A 23553-nucleotide genomic window follows, 5' to 3' on the forward strand; every position below is an offset into this window, starting at 1 on the left:
GCTGGTAAATTCGGCATTAGCAGCAAGAGATTTCAGGCTTGGTCAGCTATGAAAGCACAACTACGTGACAAGAGTGCTGCTGCCGCCCACAGATAGCTAGCCCTTATCCACTAATTAAAACCCTCTATCACTCCATGTCTCACTTGGCAATCTCTCTATCCTTCAATGCCCCCCATTTTCATAGTGAAATCTCTACATCTCTTATTATCTATCCATCACTCCCCTTATCCTTGTTCGGCGTTCATCCCTCCCTCCCTCCTCTCAGCAGGAGCCGAGGGCTCCCAGTGGGTGGTGCACTCTTTTGTTGTGTTGTGGGTGGTTTAGGTATAACAGGGTCCTGTGGGTCCTTCAGGGCCGCTCGTCATCGTCGTCCCTGTCATATGCCTGAGGAACCGTGGTGGTGCTAACGAATGGAGAAGATAGCTTTTTAAGCCCTATCCCCCCCACACGCACACACACACCTCCTCCTCCCATCCCTCCATGCAAACAGCCACAAACACACACAGGAGGCACACACACAGAGACACATACACCCTCGCTCTAGGAGAAGCGCTCTCTCTCTGACAGCTCACTGTTTACTCCCGTAGGACCTGTAGCCTGGATCTGCATTTGCAGCTACAGACTGTGCCTCGATTGCTTCTGATGATTAAGCCATTGTAATGGTAGACAAAATGAAAACCTGCAAACAGCGACAGGATTGTCATAACTTCACTTTGGAGCATCTGGGGCGATAAGTCTATGCTGCAGCATGAATATATTTTCTCAAGGTTCCTCATCGTCATTCCTGCGACTCGCCGGGCCTGTTTAGCGAGCAGAATTAGCTTGTCTCTGTGCAAACAAGCTTCAAGGAAACGTATAAAGGCGAGAGCTAACAAAGAAAGTAGCTTCCTACTCACATGGGGTCTCCGGCCTGTTATGAAAATAAGAGCCTTCTCTGCATGGTGGATGTGTGTCTGTAATCCTGGAACGATACTGTATCAATAATCTGAGGAGCTAATATGGTTGGATGCCACTCTGCTCTCCCCGTCCTCCTTGTTTATTTACCAGTTTGAAACTCAATTTCACTGCCTCTGCCTGGCCCCAATCCTCTCTCTGCCTCATTCTCTTTTTCCATTTTGCATGCTCTCTCTTCTTTTTGCTTCATGACTTCAGCACATTCATTTGAGATTGGGAAGCGTAAATCGGTTTTGACTTGTCCTCATGGTCCTTGCCTTTTCACATGACAATCTCGGCCGTGCTGTTTGTGTTATCGTCGCTGCTGTTGGACATCTGAGGGACCCCGCCCCTCCGGAGGAGACTCGGAGCGTAAATCCTGTTTAAAAGCAAGTTGTGTATGTGAGCCTCGATCACTTCTCTAAGCAGATTTTGTCCATGGCTGCACTGTTTGAATAAATAGATAGATAGGACGGAGGATCAAGTGGGTGAAGGGTCCCATTAGATATTATTGCATTTGTGTAGCCATGGATTATCACTCCCGTGTCACTGTGTGTGTGTGTGTGTGTGTGTGTGTGTGTGTGTGTGTGTGTGTGTGTGTGTGTGTGAAAGAGGGATTGATAAGAAATAGAAAAAATGGCTAGTGGCAGTGGATAAGCACTGGAAGGGGATAACAAAGCAACATGATGCTTGTGTTGTACTCAGTGTTGTCACTTTGTATTAGTTTGGTAATTAAGGAGGATGTAGTCCCCACATACTGAAATCAACACTGATGCTACCTATGAATTCTCTGATTTGTACCACGCTGCTCAAATAAAAATGATAGGTGCACTTTGAAAACCTCAAATTTCAATGGGAAAAAGTCGTGCTGGATATCTACACATATGGATGAGTAACGTGTTAGGAATGAAAGGATGTCACATTGTTTGATGCAAATGAAAATTTTCCATCTACAGAGGGCTGAATTCAGAGAAACCCCCAAAATCAAAGTGAAAGGCTAGTCCGTTTTCTTGAAATTTCATTGTAATCATTCAAAATGGTCCTCAGCAGTTTGTATGGCTCTCGCATGCATCCTTGATAATGTGAGAACTCCTAATGAGGTGATGGATGTTGTCCTGGGGGGTCTCCTCCCAGATCTGGACCAGAGCATCACTGAGCTTCTGGACAGTTTGAAGTGCAACCTGGCAGCATCCATGGACCAAAACATAATTTCCCAGAAGGGTTCTACTGGATTTGCTCAGGCGAGCATGGGGGCTAGATCATTTTGATCATTTCCTTCATCCTTCAGGAATTGCCTCCAGACTCTCACCACATGAGGCCGAGCACTGTCATCCACCAGGGCGAACCCAGGACCCATTGGACAGACGTAGGGTGTGATAATGAATCCAAGGATTTCATCATGATACTCATTGGCACTCATGGTGTCATTGACTAGCCTGTAGAGGTCTGTGTGTCCCACCATGGATATGCCTCTCCAGACCGTCACCGACCTACCACCAAACCGGTCATTCTGAACGATGTTACAGGCATCATAATATTCTCCAAGGCTTCTCCAGACCCTTTCATGTCTGTCTCATGTCCTCAGGGTGAACCTGTTCTCATCTGTGAACAGCACAGGGTGCCAGTGGTGGACCTGCCAATTTTGGTATTCTATGGCTAATGCCAGTCAGGCTCCACAGCACTAGAGAGTGAGCACAGGGCCCACAAGAGGACGAGTTCCACAGGCCACCCTCATGGGTGATCTGCTGGAGGTCATTTTGTAGTCGGCAGCGCTCATCCTATTCCTCGTTGCACAAAGGAGCAGATACCAGTCCTGCTGATGGGACCTTTTACGGCCCAGTCCAGCTCTCCTATAGTAACTGTCTGTTTCCTGGAATCTCCTCCAGGCTCATGAGACTGTGCCACCCTGGAGGAATTGGACTATCTTTGCAACCTTTGTAGGGTCCAGATATCACCTCATGCTACCAGTAGTGACACTGACACTAACGCTATCAAAACTAGTGAAAAAACAGAAAAGATTAGGAGTAAAAAAAATGTCAGTGTCCTCCACCTGTAAAACCATTCCTGTTTAACTGGTTGTCTCCTTGTCGCTCCTTTAGTGCACCTGTTGTTAAATTTATTGACACCGAAGCAGCTGAAACTGATTAACAACCCTCTCTGCTACTTAACTGACCACATCAATGTCCCAGAAGTTTCATCAGCTTGATGCTCTACTCGGATTAAAAGGTGTTCTTTACATTTTTAACGAGTATATTTTGTTGTAAAATCCAGTAGACTATATAGAAGACGGTAGTAGTCAACAACATAGCTAACGTGAAGTCTCCAACATCGCTGGTGCAATCTTGACTTTCTGGAGCTCGCAGTGACCATAATTATACAAATTATACCATCAGTGCTAAGTAAAACACAAATAAAATACTTGTATCTATCAAAACTGGAACACAAAGTTTGTGGATGGGCTGTACCACAGGAAGCATCCAGATGTCTGTCAAAGAGGCCACACCCCTAACTTTAAAACCTAATAAAGAAAAAGAAAACATAATCCTTGATAGCAGCAGCGATGCAAAAAATTATCTATAGGAACAAAAAAATGATTTTTGTTCCAGACTGTAATCCTAATAATTTCCACTTTAAAGTTCAGCGTTTTTAACATTGAAGACGATGGAGATTGACTCACTTTTGGAGCCTGCTTCAAGTGAACTGTGAATTTTGGCATCTCTACTTTGGCTTCCTTTTTCAGCCTCCAGGGTTGCTGTTTGTGGAATAAAGACAGTGATTGTGGCTGCTTTTGACACACTGAAAAAGCTCAGTGTTCATTTCAAGCAGATATTGATAATGTACCTCCAGGGTCAAGGCCTATAATCTCCTTACCGATGAAAACATTAACAACCATGGAGAATGCAAAAATGAGATATTTCTGGCTGCCAGAACAGCTAAAACTAAATTCAAAGTTATACTAAATACATAGCTCCTCCTCCTAAAACACAGGCTGGTTAATCACCTTAGCAACAGCCCATATGTTTCCCATATTGTTTGTGTCTGTCTAACAAGTGAGAATAGATTTTCTATTTCTATTTTATCACTGCTTTCCATTCATAGCAGAAACACGTTTATTATGCTATTCACCGAAGAATAAGAGATTAGAGCGATATGCACACTGTCAGTGCATAAAAATATTCACCCATAATCGATTTGCGACACATATCTTATAGCTTACACGTTTTTTTTTACAGTCTACCAGTCAGTCTGTCTTTGCATTTGCAATCAGACTATGATCATTTTTAGTAACTGGCAGTATGGTGATACAATGAAGCGCTTAGCTTAACAAATGCACCGTGTAGTCCCGTGTTCTACAAGTGTGTAAATAAATGATGAGAGATGATACAAACCTTGTAAGGAAGGTCTGAAAGAATCCCATATTAAAAATTTACTCTAGCACGGAGCTAATTATAACAACATCTTTGGACCTTTTCAGAGCAATCGTGCTTGTTCTCTTGGAAGAGTTGCCGGTAGCTGAGCCAATGTGCCCACTCTGCCCCAAGGTGGTTATTCCTCAGCTGTGAATCTCGCCTGGTGTTGAGCTCAGGTGGCACATGCTGACTTGTCCTAGAGAACGCCCCTGTGTCTTGTTTGAAGCGAGCTTGGCTCTAGGAAACAATCTCCAGGTTTCAACATCAAAACCGAGAATCAACCCCCCTAATGGGCACCCTACTGTGGGCTAGAATTAGCAGGAATAACCCCCGCCAGCAGGCTTACTTCTCTAAACGCAGGAGCCTCGAAGGACGAGGTGGAGGGCGGAGAGCGTGCGAGGCAGGGGAAGAGCGGGGAGGAGGGAAAGCAGAGGTGGACCGGTACAAGAAAGAGGGAATTATACATGTCACATACAAGCGCAACTACATTTATTAAGAGCAATGTTCGCTACACCGTCTGTGCGAGTTCAAACGCGCGGCGGAGGAACAAGATGGTGCCCCTTTGTGCCGCGTTGCAGTCTTTCATTTTTCTGTGTAAATGTAAGACAGACATAAAACGGGACAGAGAGCCTCTGTAGAGACAGACAGCAGTCAGTGCCTGAAGCAAGCTCAGAGCTCACAGGGTAATGTATACTCGCTCCTCACCGTACCAGAGAGAAGGTGACACCAGTCAATCCCGTTCTGACAGGGCAGCTGAGATAATAGCGGGCTTTGATTCCTTGCAATAACTTCTGCCAATCAAAATGAAAGGCATCGTGATTGCAGGGAGAACCACAAGCATGCGTGCGAGAAGCTTACTGTACGCTACTGTACGGACTGAGAAGTGAGATAATTGCACAGAAAATGCTCTTGTGCATTTTAAAAGGCCCTGTTGGGGGGAAGATGGATGCAAGCAAAGGCTAGTGGTGAGCTTTTAGGGTTGAGGGTGTGTGCAAGATGAATGCGCGAGTGACTTGGCCCATTTTTTGACTGTTTGCTGTCAGAGGTCAGTGGGTGGTCTGCATGTGTGTGTGTGTGTGTGTGCATGTGTGGAGGGGATGAGGAGGGTGAGTGCAAGGCCAGGGGAGGGAGGCTTTCAGGTGGAATAAAAGCGTTACTGCAGTGGTAGAAAGGTCAGCTGTAAACTTGTATCAGGCTGGTGGTGATCACCCTATGCTGCAGATCTCTGAGGTATTGAGCAGGCACGCTCTAATGGCTTTGATATATGGACTACAGGACTCCCTGAAGAGGTCAATACCATAGCACTTTGTCTCTATGAGCAATGACCCTCTCAAGCTCCATTTAGAAGCTTTATAACTGCAGGAAATAGGCTGGAAAGGCCTCGAGCAGGGCACGATGAAAGAGAACTAATATGAATGAAGTATTTTCTAATCACTTCTTCTGTGCTCTAATCGTCGTCCCAATCAATCATTAGTTTGGCGGTATAAGTATATAGCGCTGGACGTTATCGGAAGCAGATTTTGATGTGGTTGAAAGAAGAACAAGAGAATCGGAGCTGAATAGAGCCAAAAGAGCTGATTTATCATTACTCCATTCGGGAGGCCAATGACACTGTAAAGACTGGCTTCTAATAGCATTTCATCATTACTTCAGAATCTGGTGAGTCACAGCGTTTAATGAGAGTGAGAGACACGGCTCTCAGCGACAAATTTGTAGATTTATTCGTAGCTTGTCAATGCTCGTCTGTAAAAGAGAGATAAAGCTTAAAGTAGCGAGAGGACAAATAGAAACCACAACTGACAGAACACTAAGCTTTGCTTTATTTGGGCCAATTTCTCTTCAAACACGTGCGGACATAATGGCTACCATCGCGGTCCCTTCTGAGCGTATTGATTTGGAGCTAACCTTTGGTGTGAAATATGAAAGAAACCAAATGCTGTTTATGAATGTCTGCTGTAATTGGAATGAGCAGATGTTGCAATACTGTTCCACTGTGTTCAATAATAGACTTTTGCGCTATTTTTCTCCTCTGCCCCTGTCCGTTTTATCCCCTGTTTCCTTTCATTTTCCACCGCTGGCCCATCCTTCTTTCTCCCTGCTGCCCTTTTCCCTCCCTCCCTCGCTGTTTCTACCCCATTGCCCTCCGTCTTACCCGCCTCGCCTTCTTCCAGACTCTGTGCTCTGTGCTGTGGCTGTGCTGAGTGACTAAAGTGGAGCCCTGCGAGCCATGGAGGAGATGGACAGCAAACCCTACCAGCCGTTGTCTAAGGGGCGCCATGAAATGGAGATGTCCTACACCAGCTCATCTGACGAGAGTGAGGATGGGCGCACCCATCACCGCTCCTACACATCACGCGAGACCCTGCCTGACTACACACACGAGCTTCGCCTCACCCTCGGTTCGCATCGGGAAAGGCAGAGCAACTACAGCCAACCCCAACAAGGTACAAGGTCACGCTTATCATGCTATTAGGGCATGCTTAGGCTGGATATAGTTACCTTGAGATATACGTCCGCGGTTGCAAAGATACTGTATGTGTACTCAAATGGATACTGGCACCAACAGATAGGCAGACACACTCATATGCACACACACACACACACACACACACACACACACACACAGAGGTCTTTAAAAAGACCTCTGTGAATTACCTATTACAGTCCACAATGAGCCAGAAGGACAGTCGGAGGCAGCCAATTACCTCTTCTCCACGGAGGTGATATTTCTCTCCCACAGCTAAACTAGGTCAACCCCAAACCTCTCTGGCCTCACCTGGGGTGGAACACCACCCTTCATTACACACACACACACACACAGATACTGACACAGGCAGACAGAGGCACGCATACATGCACACACGCTTGCATATACGCGCGTGCACACACCCCGACGCGTACACACCGAAAAATTTCTTCCCTGTTGGTGACAGGAGGAGAAATGGGCCAGCATGCACTGTGATGGATGGCCTTTATGCAGGTCATGTGTGGTGTTAAAAGAGAAGCAGCGCCTCATCAGGAGCACGCCACTGTGCAGGGTTCATGGTGATCAATAGATACTCTTTCCACTACCTCAACCTTGTGCTCCACTGCAAGACCTACCCACCATGCTAACAAGCGACATTAGCCATTCATAACGGTTACAACTCCTGACAAGCGGCCCGCTCCGGGGATTTCATGGTTTGAATGCCACCTGCTATGGATTTTGTCGTCCTGTTCGCCCATACGGCAACCTGTCAATGGCCATTAGTCATAATGATGTTGCTTCGATATATTCCACGACACTGCGGTGTCAAAAGAGCACTTGCACTTGCCTTTTCCAGCAGTTACTCGCCTTTCTGTTTCCATAACAAACAACATCCCCTGCCATCAGTGTCATATGGTAAGGTGCACGAGACCCCCCAAAGCAGCTTTTCAAATGTCAATGGCAGCCGGTTCTGCAAAGCACATCTGTTCATCTTTGGGCCGCAGAGTTATATATAGTATACCCTACCAAAGTAACCAACTGTTAAGGGGGGACATTGCCTCCAGTGACATTTTTAATGGATTACGGTGTTCGTGACAAAGATCAGCCAATTCGTTTCTCATTTAATTCCCCACCCATGTTCTTCATATTTTCCTTCATCTTTTAAGCCTCCCCCTCTTGCCCTCTCCTCCCGTTCCTTCCTGTTCCCATCCTTCCTTTTCTTTTTCCCAGGTGTTTCGCTATCCACTAATATTACAAATTCCTCTCTCTTTCCATTTAATCCCACATCACCTCCTTTCTGCGCTGCACCTGTCTGTGCTAAGCCTGTTTACTTTGGACCGATACTGTTGATAGATGGCCAGATAGACAGCCAGGTCCCCAGCGACGTGACCATTTTACAGAGCTGAAAAAAAGGAATGACCAAAATAATTACATTTTTCCCCCAATAATGGATGCTAATTAATTCATGCTTTTTCAGCATGCTGTTTAGAAAGCCAGAAATGCATCACAGTTTAAATATTTGAATTAAGTATGAATCGGATTATTTATGAACCTTTCTCCACCTAATTCATTTCACATTCTAGTAAAACACCTTCTGATGACACCAAATAGACAAAACCAGAAGTTCTCTGTAAATTGCTCTGTTATTAACATACATATACATAAACATACAAGGCTCCTGCCAACTCTTATACTAAAAAGAGCAAATAAATAAATAAAAGGGCTGCGCATGATTTCAGCCGATCACACAGAAGGGCCGTCTACGTGCCCCGAGTTCATTAGGTTTACAAAGATTATTGCTAAGCGTGCACAATAACAATTAAAAGTGTCTCAGAGGGGTTCTTGGAGTTTCTCTCCTTTTAGAGAGACTTCAGTTAGTTAATCAAACCTAATCTGTAATTAAGAATAGATTTTAAAAAGCGAGTGGCCGTTTAGAATCCTCAATTAACCTAACCCCAATAAATGCACGTCTTTGGACTGTGGGAGGAAGCTGGAGAACCCGGAGAGAACCCACACAAACACGGGGAGAACATGCAAAGTCCACACAGAAAGACTCCGGCCACACGGCGGAGTCAAACTCAGGACCTTCTTTCTGTGAGGCAACAGTGATACAGTCCCAACGTGGACTCGATATATGACCCCAAATTTAATTACATATTTGATTGAAAGAGTTAGAAATACTTTTATAAATGTGTAAACTCTTAACTCAAACAGAGAAAGAAACCAAAGGCTAAAATTTGGGATCCAATTCAGGGATTTTTTACATCATATTCAGACTACTTTCTTGTGATTGTTTTTACCCGACTGTTTGGCAAATAATGATTTTTGCTCATGACAGGTACTTACGAGATTGGAAGAAAGCACAGTAATATAAAACAGTCACATAAATAGTCCGGAGGCCTGAGCGGGTGACTGTAATGGCAGGAAATGGGAAGTTCTTCAAAGAAAAATATTGTCGCTCTAATCACTTCCACCCCCAGCCTCTTGTTTTATCATAAATACGTTTCAAAACAAAGCGGTTAGACGACTTTTCAGTTTGCAGTCAATCCGTGTTTGTTGCTACTGGGAAATGGCCAATTTGCTCCCAAATTGCCCTCTTGCAGCCAATTTGAGCTAAACAGTAGTGTGTAGTGGTGACCAATCTTTGGCTGCTTTAATTCCAGCAGAACAGTATGAGAGCCAGACTTGGTCTTGACCCCATCAAACAGGCACAGCAGGACACATCGCTGGTCAATGGAGTGGTCAACAGGACCGCGGCTTTTATTGAAACGCTGCGGTTCATGTTCAGAGGACCTGACCTAACACGCGTATTAGCTGCACTAAGTGAGAAGGAAGGGAAGTGTTTCTTTCCTGTGTTCTCAGAGGGGCCTGCGGTACCAGGCTGCTATCTGTATGGATTTCAATTTATGCCCTCATTTCTTCACAATTACATCAGTTCCTTCACTTCCACTTATACATTCTAAACAGAAAACTCATGTGGTGAGAAAGAAAATTTACTCAACTGCCTCTACAGGAAAAAAAAAATAGCACTCAATTGAATTGAATTGAATTGAAGTGTAACCAGAGGACTAACACAGTATATCTGATGTTCTCAGATAACAGGTTGATGCTCGGGATTGGAGGGCGTTCTAATACCTGAAAGCATATGAGGCTCAATTTTTCCCTCAGTCTGAGTCAATATTAATAAGGTTTGATCTTTATCTGATCTCTTCACCCCACCAAGGAGAATATAGATGAGATCAGTGCTCTGTTTGAGCAGCAGTTCAATACATCTCGAGCTCAATAACACACATCAGGCAGCCCGAACAGGATATAGCCTCACTGCAAATGGTTAAGAAAAATTGAGGCTGGCATTTTGATTTGGACCTCTGCAAAAAAAAAAGAAAAAAAAAACTTTTAATAAATGCTTGCTCAAATAACAGCCTGCCTGTTGGAATAATTTGGGAGGTGTTCGCTGTTTGGCTTGTAAATGCCTGTCTCTAGCAAACACCTGGTCAGCTTAGTCGCTGAAGCAAATAAAAAACACACGCCAGTATTAGAGGCTTTGCAGTTCTTTGGCTGTGCGAGCTCATTTTGCATGTCTCCCCCCCTCCCTCTAGATTTAGACTTCTGTAAGGCCGGGCAGTTGAGGAGCCCAGACTTTCACATCCACCAACAGCAGCAGCAGCAGCAGCATCAGCAGCATCAGGAGGAGGAAGAGGAAGTGCTGTGCTCTGGACCGACCGGGCACGTCCACAGCCACGGCTACTCCCTCGGCGTGGGTTCGGACGTGGACACGGAGCCAGAGGTGGACCCGTCTCCCGCTCACGGCCTGCAGCACATGTGGATGCGCGGCCTCAAGTCTGAGCAGAGCTCCTGCCTCACGAGCCGCGCCAACTCCGCCCTCTCTCTCACTGACACCGAGCACGACAGGAAGTCTGAGCCTGACAATGGTGAGTGGGGAAAAAAACCCTCTCTTCTTACTCGTTAATGGGATTGTCCATCAGCAGTGGAGATCGGCTTGGCAGATAATTTAGTAGCACACCTTTGATGATTTTCTTTTCTACAAGCAAGGAGAATGCAGCATGTGGCAAAGTGAGATGGCGTTTCACATCCTACACTTATAGCCTCATTACAGAAAAGAGCACAAAAAAACGGGCTCGTCAATAAACGCAAGAGAAAAACAACACCTAACATTCTCTCTTTTTTTGAGATTTAAGTTACAGCCCTGGGCAATTACGTGATTGAAACTCTCAGCTTTTGAACTAAAGCTAATGCTTAAGTTCCTCTTTTTTGAAGGCTCTTTGATGTGACTAAATAGAGTAAATGTACTATTGGTTATTTAGTCTCTGAAGTGAGCTCTTATTGAAGGTGAAGCTGGGGTTGACTCTGAGCTCAAGGAAAGTCCAGTGATGAACATTCACAGCATATGAGTTGGAAAAAGAATTGGAGATTTTGGATTAAAGGAATTGTAGAGGTCCCATGTCTACAGTGCCTGACTGGCTGCCTGAGGGCAGCTGACAACCGCCTCTGTGGGAAGACTCTAGCCTAGAAGGAAGGAGAAGTTGAGAGGGAGGCGAGGTGGGGAGGGGGTGAAGATATTGGGCCAACTAGAGAAGAGCCTGGGATGGTGCCAGCTATCTGTCTTGCGCTGCTGGGCTTGGCTGGGCTCCCTGCAGATGGAGAGTTAGTTAGAGGTGCACGCAAACAAAGACAGAGCTCTCCAACCCGTCCCCAAGGGCACTGTCTGTTTATGTGCCGCAAAAAAGGTGGAACGTATTCAGTGGCTGAGAAAAGGAAGGGTGATGGAGAAAAAGAGAGAGGGGGGAAGGAGACGGGGTGAGCAAAAAATGCAAATGAGAGAATAGAAATGGTAATGTAATGGTATAATTAGAATGAGAATAAAAGGGAATGAGTGGTTGAGGGTAAAACAGGTGAAGGAGAAGCTAGATTCAAGTGAGTGCTAGACAAAGATGGTGAAAGACTGTGGAGACAGAGGAGAGAGCGAAAAAGGTGCTAGAGAGGTTTTGGGATGCTTGGGAATAACTGGTGCACTGGACAGGAAGTCAGCCTCACTGAAAATGAGCGTGAGAGAGAGTGGGAATGCTTGCAGCAGTACACGGTAATCAATTTGTGATGGCTGCGTGCATATGGTCCAAAGATATTACCATTTGAGATGAGGGACTCTGTCTTTATCCGGGGTCAGAATTAAAACTGCAAAAAAAAAAAAGGAAAAAAAGGTGGAGGCAGCTTTGAATGCAGCAGACAGCAGGGAATAAGGATGGATGAAGTCACAGACGTAAGAGGGGAGGATTAAAATGTTCAAAGTGTCGGGCTTTGCTGCTACAGTGCGCCAGGAAAGCCGGTTTATGTGTGGATTTCATGTGTCACATGATGATGTAATGCATGTCCTGTGGCTCTCTCTCCAAACTTTTCTCAAGAACACGCTCTCCCCCTTTTCACTCACACCTATGCTCCTCTGCTGCGTCCGTATCCTTTTTACTCGGCAACCTTATTCCCTCTCCACCACCGGCAGCAGCCCATTTATTCTTATCCTCTTCCTGTCCATCTCTCTCTGAGACATGGCCAGGTGTGTCCATGCGTGGCATCCTCTAATAGGAAATGTATTATGGATGTCACATTTCTCTCCATCAGCACAACAAAGTCTCACACGCCCCTCTGTTCCCGGCGATAATGAAAGTTAGAGGCACTCGCAAAAAGATGTTGGCGTGAAGGGGCTGAAATCAAAAAGCTAACGTCCCTGCCAAAATGAAAGTGCATTTTAAGTCGGCCCGACCTTGCACTCCCTTTGTCTTCAGAGCTCACCCCCTCCCAAACCTATTAATGATGTCAGCTTCAAACTGGCAGGAATCCTTTTGTTCCTCGTCTGATTGAAGCTGACAAGTCAATTTAGTCCCCGTGTGTGTGTGTGTGTGTGTGTGTGTGTGTGTGTGTGTGTGTGTGTATAGGTGTGAGAAAAATAGAGAGAGGGCTCGACAGATTAAGAAAGAGTAAAAGAAAAGGAGATTCAGCTTGTGTGTGAAGCCACATTTGTACAGATGTCTGTCTTTATTCTCTTTCATGTTTGCGTGTGTGTGTGGGAGGGTGTGTGGTGGGGGGTGTGTGTCCAACTGTGACACCTCCCTTGAGGAAGGCTGCAGGCATTTTCGAGCGCCAGTCAGACCTGCTGACAAACTCAGGAAAACATCAACACCCCGAATTGACGACAGTTCATCGCAAGAACAGAGGAGATTGGCAGTAGAAAGAAAGTGTAGTTCAGCTGGAGTTTACTGCTGGGAGATGCACACACACGTACACGACTTACAGTACATGGACAAAAGTATGTGGACAACCAGGTGTCAGTCTAAAATTATGGGCTGCAGTATACTTGTATCTGGGAAGGCATTACATAAGACTTGGAAACCTGGAGTGGTAGTGAACACTGACTCTAAAGCAGATCATCCCAAAAGGAGCTGGCTGGGAATGCTCCTGATTGAGTGACCTGCAGGTGTACTGACTGCAAGTTAGTGAGAAAACATATGTGTTATGATAACAAATCGTTAGAAAGATGATAGTTGCATTGCAGAATAAATGGATTGGACAGTAAAACTAACTGGTGGAGTTCAGGGCTCGGGTGGCCAGCATGCAATAAATCATTTGACTTGAGCTTGTAAACTGTAAGTCTGAGTGTGACAGCTCGTGTAAGTGTAGCAAAGCTAAGGTGATTGTTTATGTTTTTAGGTGTATATATGAATAATTTAGAATGCCATCCCTGTTGTGCTGCATGCATAAATGTGCACAAAGCAAATCTTTGACTTTGGTGATGCACATATCAGTCCTCCTCCTGTAGCTACAGGGATTTATAATATTAATAAACCCAGAGGGAAGACTCCCACATTCAGCTGTAAGCAACAGACTAATTCCAGTCATGCTCACTAGTTCTATTTTTGTGGACTTGAAATCAAAGTGAATCAGGCAGAACTGCGGTCAAATGAAACACACACACAGACACACACACACCTCCTTAGTCTCAGGGGCTCTGTAATTTTTATAGACTAGATTCTGCAGCTTTAGTCCCGTGTGCGGGAGAAATCCTGTTTAACCTATTACAAATATTTTTTTTCCCAGAAGCAGAGGCCTGAGACAGAGCCTGGGAGCAAGTTCAAACCTGCCATTAACTATGAAGCTTAAGCTGGAAGCCCATTAGCTGATTTCTTTGAAGAGTAGAGAAACACAGAAAGAAGCTAGTCTCAACACCCACTTGGGCTTTTGTGTTTAATTCATATAAAAACAGGGATGTAAAAATATCAGTTTATTGAGAAAGATATGTTGTATTTGTTTAACTGCTATTTTATGTGTAATGCTACAGTCAGAAAACAGTGTTGGAGACGTCAGTGCAAACTAAATTACTGCAACCGTGTGCAACGACCTCTTGATCTTGTTGGCTTTTGAAATGGTTATGCAGTCTTTACCCAACTTTGGTGCACAAAGTCAGTCTGCCATCTGTCTGCAACTGAATGGGGTTAAGGTAGCAATTACATGCAATCTGTTCGTGGTAATACGTGATTATCTGTGGTAAACTATCAAACAATTGCAGGTTTGCTGCCGTCTGCAAACACATAAATTCACATTAACAACTCAGATTTAGAGTCCTGGCAGAACCTCAAAGATCTGAAACAGAAATTCAGAAATTCCTCCACAAACAGTGAAACAGTCGCTGCAGGACAGTGATTTAACCTAAAAATGATACAAGGCGCTCAGAAACCTGCTGTTTTACAATACAATACAATACAGTTTTATTTGTATAGCACATTTAAAAACCAAAGGTACGGCAAAGTGCTTTACAATAATACAGAAAATCAAAATAAATCAATTAACAAAATATAGATCAGGTACTAGCACTAGCACTGACAGAGGGGAGGCACTAATAGACCAGAAGAGAGAGGTAAAATAGGTATCAGACCTCAGTTCAGAAGGAAGGTCAGTTCATAGATACAAAATATCACCTAAGAAGTTAAAAGAACCAGTAGTGAAATTAATTAGATTAGATGGAATAAGGGCACTCACTGGTCGGGAAAGCCAGGTTAAATAAGTAAGCTTTCAAACGTGATTTGAAGGACTGGATAGAGTCTGAGGCACGAATAGGAGCGGGGAGGTTATTCCAAAGTTTAGGTTCAACTGAGGCAAAGGCACGATCGACTCTGGTCTTCAGCCTAAACTTAGGTTGGGCCAGAGTAATTGACCTGATGACCTTAGCGCTCGGCAAGGAGTGTACAGATTGAGGAGATCAGTGGGATAACTGGGCGCAATATTATTCAGGATTTTAAAAGTGAGTAACAAAATTTTAAACTCAATACGATATTTACAGGCATATAACCAAATACAACCAGTTAGCAAACAGTTGATTCGAGTCCCCGACTGGAGAGAGACGCTCAACACATTGACAGTCTGTTCTAATTTATAAGTTAGATGATAATTTTTTTTACAAATCACCAGCAGGTTACTGCCCTTTTTTTCTTCTATTGAGACTGAACCATGAAAGTTTGCTCCTCTATTCTGTACATATGAGTAACATCTCTACTTTTTGGCAACCCCGCTGTGCTGAAACGACTTCAGAAAGTCACTGTTGCCTTTTACACTGCTGCTTGAGTATAAATTAAGTAAAAAAGACTGGGTTAATAAATAGGTTTATGATGGCGAGGGTCATTGACTCTGGTGTTCAGTTACTTTGTGACGGTTAGAGACCTACAATAAATGCTGAGACTCAGAGGGCTGATGAGAGAGAGGTGTCAGTCTTCTGAATTACTGCAGCGTGGAATAATAATCATAAAAAACAAACATTAGCTATATAATCTGAGTTACAGCGCTGTCATATAATGAGATGCTAATTACTTGACTTGTTTTTCATTAGTTGAACAGTTTTACTCTTCACCCTCTTCTTTAGGCTTATCTTTCTCCCCGCTACTTTTGAGATTGACACATTGACGTGTATCAGACAGCCTCCTGGTTTTATATCGCTGCGCGTTTCATCCATCGTCCTCTGAGCTGAACGGGTTCCAAGGCGTCAGCAAACAGGAGTCCAGCGAAAGGCCCTATCGCTCTTTATACTAGATAACTTTCTGTGCTAAATGCAAATATCTGTGTAATTACCCGGGCCTGAGTAAGCACTTGATCCCGATTGGCCGCAGGATGTCCATTATTTTTTTAAAAACTTGACAACTCCCTTAAAACTGTCTGATCGCGGCGCTAAATTAATACTATAGAAAGGTCTGAATGTTCCATTTCCGCCATACTCTGCAGATAATGGTTTGAAGAAAATGGGTTTTCAAATTGCCTCAAACATTTACAGTCTCCGAGTTACCAATCAGGCTTAATGAAAGCAGTGTTACTCTGAAAACATGGCGCAGCGTGGATGTGGGAACGATCGTTCCCACGGGTCGAGGTAGATTGTCCCAGATTTGCCGATCTGACCCGTCGCCGACTTTGTAAACACATTAAGACAAAAAGCCAAGCGATCACAAGACGGCTTTAATGTGTAATTGATTGTTAATTAATTGAACATTTGTATTCAGTGTTGGGTGTTATCTTTTGTCACTGCTTAGCAGCCTGGTATTAGATGAAATTTTCAAAGGAATCGTGTCAATAAATGAATATTAAAAGCCTTTGATCATGTGATCTAACGCCCAAACATAATTTGAACAGAAAAATGCAAGTCCCCTCCTCGTTCATTCTCACCAGACATGAATTTATTTACACTTGACAGCTTGCGGGTCTCGAATTCAATTTGCCCACACTCATTTCTCAGACAAATTTTCCCTCAAGTACTAATTTCTTTGTTGATGTGTTTAAAATACGTTTCAATTTTTTTTTTTCAAACGAGGAACTGTCCAAGATGGATTGCACCATTGCCATCAATTTAATCATTTTTGCATCTCAAAAATTAGAATTTGATCCCTTTTAAAAAAAAAAAATCTTTGTAAATGGAAAACATTTGGGACGTGTGTCGTCGGTTAGACTAACCAATCTTTTTGGAGACTTTACAAACAAGCGTTGAAAGTCAGTTTTTTGTGACAATGAAAAGATTAATTGCTTACGTTTGAGGCTTTTTCACGAGTGGAAAAATATTTGGCAATTGTAGCAGTAAAGCAATTAAAAAAAACAAACCACGAGACGACAGCAGTCTCACTCACACGTCTTTGTGAGAATTCAGACATGATTTCAATGCGGCGCTTTCCATCTGCATTACAAACTTACCGCTAATTCAAAGTGCACTATAATTACTGGAGAAAGGCTCTAGAAGGCAATCCTCACTAATTGTCATTTCTCTTAATATGCTCTCTTTTTTTCAGTAAATGAACGATAAGCAGTATTAATGTTCTCTGCCTTGAATTAGAGTGTAGAAGTTACCCTGTAACAGAGTAGATGCTGCAGGGTTTATACTTACCAACACTAAATGAGGCATTTTGCCCCAAAATAGATTGCTCCTTTTCAGACCTTCAAATAAAGTCATTCAAAATATATATTTTTTTCATAGTGTGGCTGTTGTCCTTGCCTTGAAATAAGACAAGCATGAATGTTACCTTAAACATAAATGTTACAAGCCGACTATAAACTAGGTTGCTCGAGGGCCTAGGGGACTGCGCAATGTCATAGAGGAGCCTCATATCCTTTATAAACACGGTCCATTATTTTTATAATGATGTGCCAAAGTTTTTTCAGTCAAGTTTGACCAAGCTGTGTTCAAGTAAGAAATTGCGGAAGGTTAGCGAGGGCACGGAAGGCGACTGGTGAGAGAGCGGAGTACAAAAACTGACCACACGGTTTAATGAGCGCGTGAACGGCTCGGAGAAAGACAAAGCAGGAGAGCAGAGAGTGGAGAGAAAGCCGGAGAGGCTCGCTAAGATTCATCATTAAAAAAAGCACTGGTGAGGGTTTTTTTTTTTTTCTTTGATAGCAGCGCGTTAAAGCTATGTTTGAAATACCATTCCTTACCATTTCTATGCGCTGATGGAACTCAGTGAAACAGCAACAGGTGTTAGATTTCAGATGGGATTCTGATCCGCGTGATGCAATTCTGACAATTATTAGGCAATCTGGACTTTTAATTAGATAGTGAGGGAATTACACATGGCTCGTGTAAGCTCTCTTATCCAGGGGTATCAGATAGGAGCATTTAAGCAATGTGAACGAAATGGATTTTGTGTGTTTTCCCCCCTTCTGATGTTGCAAGACACAAATCTCCTCTTGGCAGCTCCGCGACCTCGATAACCTCAGGGGAATCCAGAAATGACAATGCCCTCGGAGATTGAGATGTCTGCAGATGTGCCGGCAAAACTGCACATGTGGACACGCGCGAGACACACAAGCCCCATCCTGCTGTCTCCTCCGACCTCTTTGGTGTGTTTTGTGTGCGAGTGCAAGCGCAGGTTTAAGTGGACACATCAGGCAAACAGCCACGTACTTTAACACCCTTCTTGCCTTCCAGAGGCCCAAGGGGTTTTGCAGGAATGGATTTGTCTATTAGCTCGTAAAGAACATTGCTCAGTGCCATATCGATCATCGGAGCTGTAACGTTTAGGGTCTTTAAGTTGTAGAGTTGATCTAGAGGTACATGGGCTCCCCTGGCTATTTTACCAGAGTGAGAGATGATCAACTTAACCCTGGTGTTGCGCTTGGCCAGAGGAAATGCTATAAACACGTCCGCTGGAGCCAGAAAGCGTTTTTATTGAACCGCTCGTTCAGCCATCCGGGAGAGGCTGAAGAGTTACCACGAATCCGCCAGGTGCCTTGTTGCAGCAGCAGTGCAGTTGTATGGTTTTCCTCTTCTTTAATGGTGGTCTCATCACACAGTTAGCCATGCAGGCCTCTGTTCTTGACAAGCTGTCAGGATGTCGGACCCCACCCTGTTGTCCTAATGATGGACCCGTACAGCTCACTGATCCAGTGAAGGACCTGCTGGACTGTAGAGCTGGTTGATGCGGGGTTAGGGATGTGTGTTTGTGAGTGAGGGAAAATGAGACGAAGAGAAAGAAAGAGTGAGATGCGGTGGGAGAGAGAGAGAGATAATTTTCTGTTCTTTCTCCCTCACCCCCTCCTCCATCATCATCCCGCTGCCATGGCAACAGTCATCAAATCAGAACATCAGCCGTAGCTTTCATCTCAAGCTGTCCACTGGCTGCCTACAGGCTGTATACATAAAAACACTGCAATGGAAACATCAGAGTCCAGCCATTTTAATAGGCGGCTAAATTGTACAGAATCCTGCAATCACCTACACAGCAGAGGAGGTGAGAGGCGAACATATTTTTTTCTTTTCTCTTTTTTTAACATAAACAGTCAAATAAGCAGTCTTAAAACCTGTTTTTAGCTCGCAGTGCTGTTGGTATTAAAATGAGAGGAGAGCACAGTGAGTGGCACATGAATAAGCTCGCAGCAGAAAGGAACAATAGCCCCGAGAGTGTACCGAGAGATTAGTGCAAATCAGAGTGTTCTGCACTAGGGAAGAGAGGCTGAGAGGGGGTGGAGGACACAAAGGTGCCTGTACGGACACGCACACATGCACACTCGGATGCCCACACACGCTCCTGCTGTTTTTTGCGCTCTCTGTGTGTGAGGGGGTCAGTGGGCTATGTATTTTGGAGGTGTGGTAGAAAGCATGAACTGTACTGACGAGGCAGTGGTTGGATGGGAGGATGAAACAGAAAAAAAATGAAAAGAAAAAACAGAAATCAAATAGGATTCTCTTATATCTCAAACGCTTGTATGAGCAAAGACGCCCGTGTGAATGGTTAGCTCGAAAGCCTAAATGAACAATGACGGAGAAAGAGGGAGAACAAGTGAACAGGGACTTTTACGTCCTGCACAATGCCATGCTCGATGTTGATGAACTGAACGTGTCGCTAAGCAGTCTCCTGTAATAAAAAGAAAAAAGCTCGTCTGAATAATGAACGCACAGATTCATCGTTAGCCTGACGATCAGAATCGCTATCTGAGCCTGCACGGGGATTCGAATGCCAGTCACAGCAATAACAGCGCGCCGGTTTTCCCACCATTACCAGTTGCTGCCATTTTAGTTTAACCACTTGTAGTAATGGCTGCTCCTCTGTCGCATCAGTCCTCAAACTGCCAGGGATTCTTCTGCCATAGCTGCGTCAGTGCCAGTGTTAAAGGCTGCCATCACAGTCATGGTGCCAGTAGTGAAGGCTGTTGTTACGTGGCACGATGCCCTGAGCCTGTCAGACCTCCAGGGTTTGTGCACCACCTGTCATTATCAGCGCTCGGCCCTGGCAGCTTCGGACGACTAATGGTCCGCTGGGTCTCACTCAACAATCTGCTGACCAATAGGGCCGCTGGTTGAAGGGTTGGACATGCACACGCATGCCAGGGAACACCGTGACATGAAAACACAACCTGTCTACATCTGAGGAAAAATTACTTTCTTTTTTTTCTTTTTTTTTTAAAGTAAGGTGCGAGTTGAAGCTTAAGCCACACTGAGAAAAGTAGTGATGTATGAGTCTCTTTCACTCATTCACTTCAGCCCTGGGATGGAGGAGAATTGTCTGTATGATTTATAGGATTGGATTGCAACCTTTTTCACAGACAGCTTTTAATTGAAAAAGCCACAATAGGACTTTGGAAAGCCATTAATTGTTACGGTTAATTAAGGTAAACATTAAATGAAGAGATTTTTAATTGGTTTGCTCTTGATGAGGGAAGGGATCTAGGGTGACCAGAATCTGCATATGTAAATAACTGAAAACTCCTCCAGGCCTTGGCTTATTACTCGCTCCCTCGCCTTTTTTTCTGTTGCTGTTTGTTTTCCCGTCTGTTTCTGACACTGTATCTCTTTCTGTCTGTGCACACAGTGTATGTGTGCAAACACACACACACACACACCTTGAGCCCCTACAAAGCTGTCAGAAACACAAATGGGGCGCTTTTGTCTCGTGGCATTGATGTGATGTATGTACATGCTTAATGCTAAACTGGCGGTCCCTGAAGAGATACATTTGCTATGATGAGACATGACAGATTGGCAGAAGACGTCACCTTCATATTTACGACACATGGGATTACCCCCAGGCTTTCAACATGCAAAGGAGGCTGTTTTATTTTTATATATATGTATTTTTTAAAAGTAACCCTTTAGAGATGTGCGTGCCACCACAGAATGCTAGATTGACCACCAAATCACATACCTGCTGCCATACTGTGGCAAAGATTGTACGTTTGAAAACTTTCACACATACATCAAGAATTAGTCTGTTTTTTTGGTGGGGCGGGGCTTCTTATTTGCTTGTCCTCTAAACAGCTGCCACCTGTGCTGGGGGAGAGGGCGGTAATAGCACACCCAGTCGCTTTGCTTGATAGATTGCTCTAACACCAGATAGATAATCATGCTGTTAAATAAATCGCTTCTTAAAATGTTTTGGAATGCCTCTAAAAACTAAAAGCATGAGCATTTTATGGGTGACTTGGGAAAAAAGAGAGTGTTGGTGTCAGGGGAGGGGATGGGACTGAATTTGCATTGCGGAGTCTGCAGGTGACGGTGTGTGTGCACGTGTGTGTACATGTGTGTGCGTGTGGAATGAAGCAGGCAGACAATTGGATGGCTGCTTGGTCACCCGGTCACCCCGCTGCAGTAGGAAAAGCTTCTCGTGGGCAATGCAGAGCTCTTGCCAGTGTTTTGCAAAACCTGAATGTGCTAGTGCTGTCCAAACAGATGCACAATGTCATTTCCAGATAGGGTTTGCATGTGTGTGTGTGTGTGTGTGTGTGTGTGTGTGTGTGTGTGTGTGTGTGCGTATGGCGGGTAGGGTGAGCCTGTGCTTGTCTGCGTGCGCTTCCAAGGGAGTGTTCACTTTGTATTCGTGTCTGCGTGTATGTGTATTTCGCTCCAAACAGATGTTTTTTTTTGTTGTTGTTGTTTTTTGTTTTTCAATGTGTGTGTACGAGCAGAATCAGATCAACACCAGCCGGTGCAGTGAGTCTGGCCAATGTGGACAATATTCAGTAATTGCTCTGGCCAGTATTACACACGTACACATAACACTGAAGAGACTAGGTAAAATGAGATATGGAAAGAGCACATGCAAGCAAGCTTTTACATGAAACGTACTGTGAGATTTTATGCTTGGGCTGACTCTGTGCAAACAGCACATTAAGTCAACATGAATTATCATGATTATAAGTAGCTTTGCTATTGCAGGAAATAGCACACAATCAATTGTATAACACCCCCCCCCCATTTAGTACCCAAGTGTGAATGACCAGTTTTATACTTGTGTGCTTACATACATACATTGCTTTTTCTTTAGTTCTTATTGTTTTTACAGCCTAAGACTTTACTAGAACTAAAAGATATATTAAGGAAAATTTGCTTACATAAATCACTGCACACAATCTGACTGAGTACTTTGAACATAGAAGGACTGACAATTTTGGATCTGAATCCTCCATCCATCCATCCATCCATCCATCCATCCATCCATCCATCCATCTCCATTACATTTATATATGTATTTCCAAATCATAATAACAATTGTCTCAATGAACCTTATATTATAAGATAAAGACCCTACAATAATATAAGAAATATGGACAACCCCCTATGTGCAAGCACAATGGCAACAGTGGAAAGGAAAAACTCTCTTTTAACAGGAAGAAACCTCTGGCAGAACCAGGATCAGGGAGCATCAACCATTTGCTGGTGACCGATTGGGCATCAGAGGAGGAAGACGTGACAAAATACATGCCTTGGAAGAGAGCCAGAGATTAATAATAACTACCGATTAAATGCAGAGTGATGTATAAACACATTATGAGTGAAGAGGAAACACTCATTGGAAGGCCCCACCAGCCTTGGCCTATCGCAGTGGAACTAAGGGAGGCGTCAGGGTCACCTAAACCAGACCTAACTATAAGCTTTATGAAAAAGAAAAGTTTTAAGCCAAATCCAAGCTGGGAGCTGGTTCCTCAGAAAAGGGGCCTGAAAGCTGAAGACTCAGCATCCCATTCTACCTTTAGAAACCTTAGGAACCACAAGTCAACCTGCAATACATCCATCCATACATCTATCCCATTACATACGCTTTTTGTGTTGGTATAATGCTGTTGCTTAACATTATATTTGTTACATCATTTCCTTCTGAAGATCTTCTGCTAGGTTTGTAGCAGTGATCGTTGTAATTGGGGGCAGATGGAGACTGGCGGTTCATTGATCTTATGTATTTATGTCAGCTGAAGTACTTGACATTTGTTCCCTGGGTTTGTTCTGCTCCACAAATGGTGCACTTTTACCTGATATTTCCATTACTTGTAGCCAGCACCTACGTCATGACTGTGTTAGGCATGACAGTTCATGCGCCCCACTTTTTTGTCTGATATTCTCACAAAAAAAGGAAAAGAAATACTGAATACATCCAAGAAATTAACAAACAATCATCTGGAAACACTGATATCTAAATAAACACATTCTATACCTTGATTGGATCCTAATGGGATGCCTGCTGGTGGAAAAACGTATACTTTTGCTTCGCGTATACTTCTGTTCACATTTATCTCCCAACGAGAAACATTTGTCAATCAGAACACAAGAACATAAGAATCCCTAACTCCAAGAAATTCTCGAAATAAAGTACACCCAGTGAATTAATGAAAAACCGTGGGCACTGTTTGGAACTTGTGCTCAGTTTTAACTCATCACATGGCGACACTTGGTCTCCATGTGGTCTCCCTTGGCTTCACATTTTAAAACACAGTGTT

At 44.0% G+C, this 23553-nt stretch overlaps 1 protein-coding gene across 1 annotated transcript in view; it reads left to right on the top strand.

Moving 5' to 3' along the window:
- The window catches only part of tenm1 (teneurin transmembrane protein 1), a 186462-nt gene that overhangs the window by 8455 nt on the left and 154454 nt on the right, over positions 1-23553 (top strand). Inside the window, 2 exon segments of the mRNA XM_025898021.1 lie at positions 6515-6787; positions 10410-10742. Of these exon segments, the coding sequence (XP_025753806.1) occupies positions 6571-6787; positions 10410-10742 (550 nt within the window). The 5' untranslated portion in view covers positions 6515-6570.

This window comes from Oreochromis niloticus, linkage group LG2, assembly GCF_001858045.2.
Source record: "Oreochromis niloticus isolate F11D_XX linkage group LG2, O_niloticus_UMD_NMBU, whole genome shotgun sequence".
NCBI lineage: Eukaryota > Metazoa > Chordata > Actinopteri > Cichliformes > Cichlidae > Oreochromis > Oreochromis niloticus.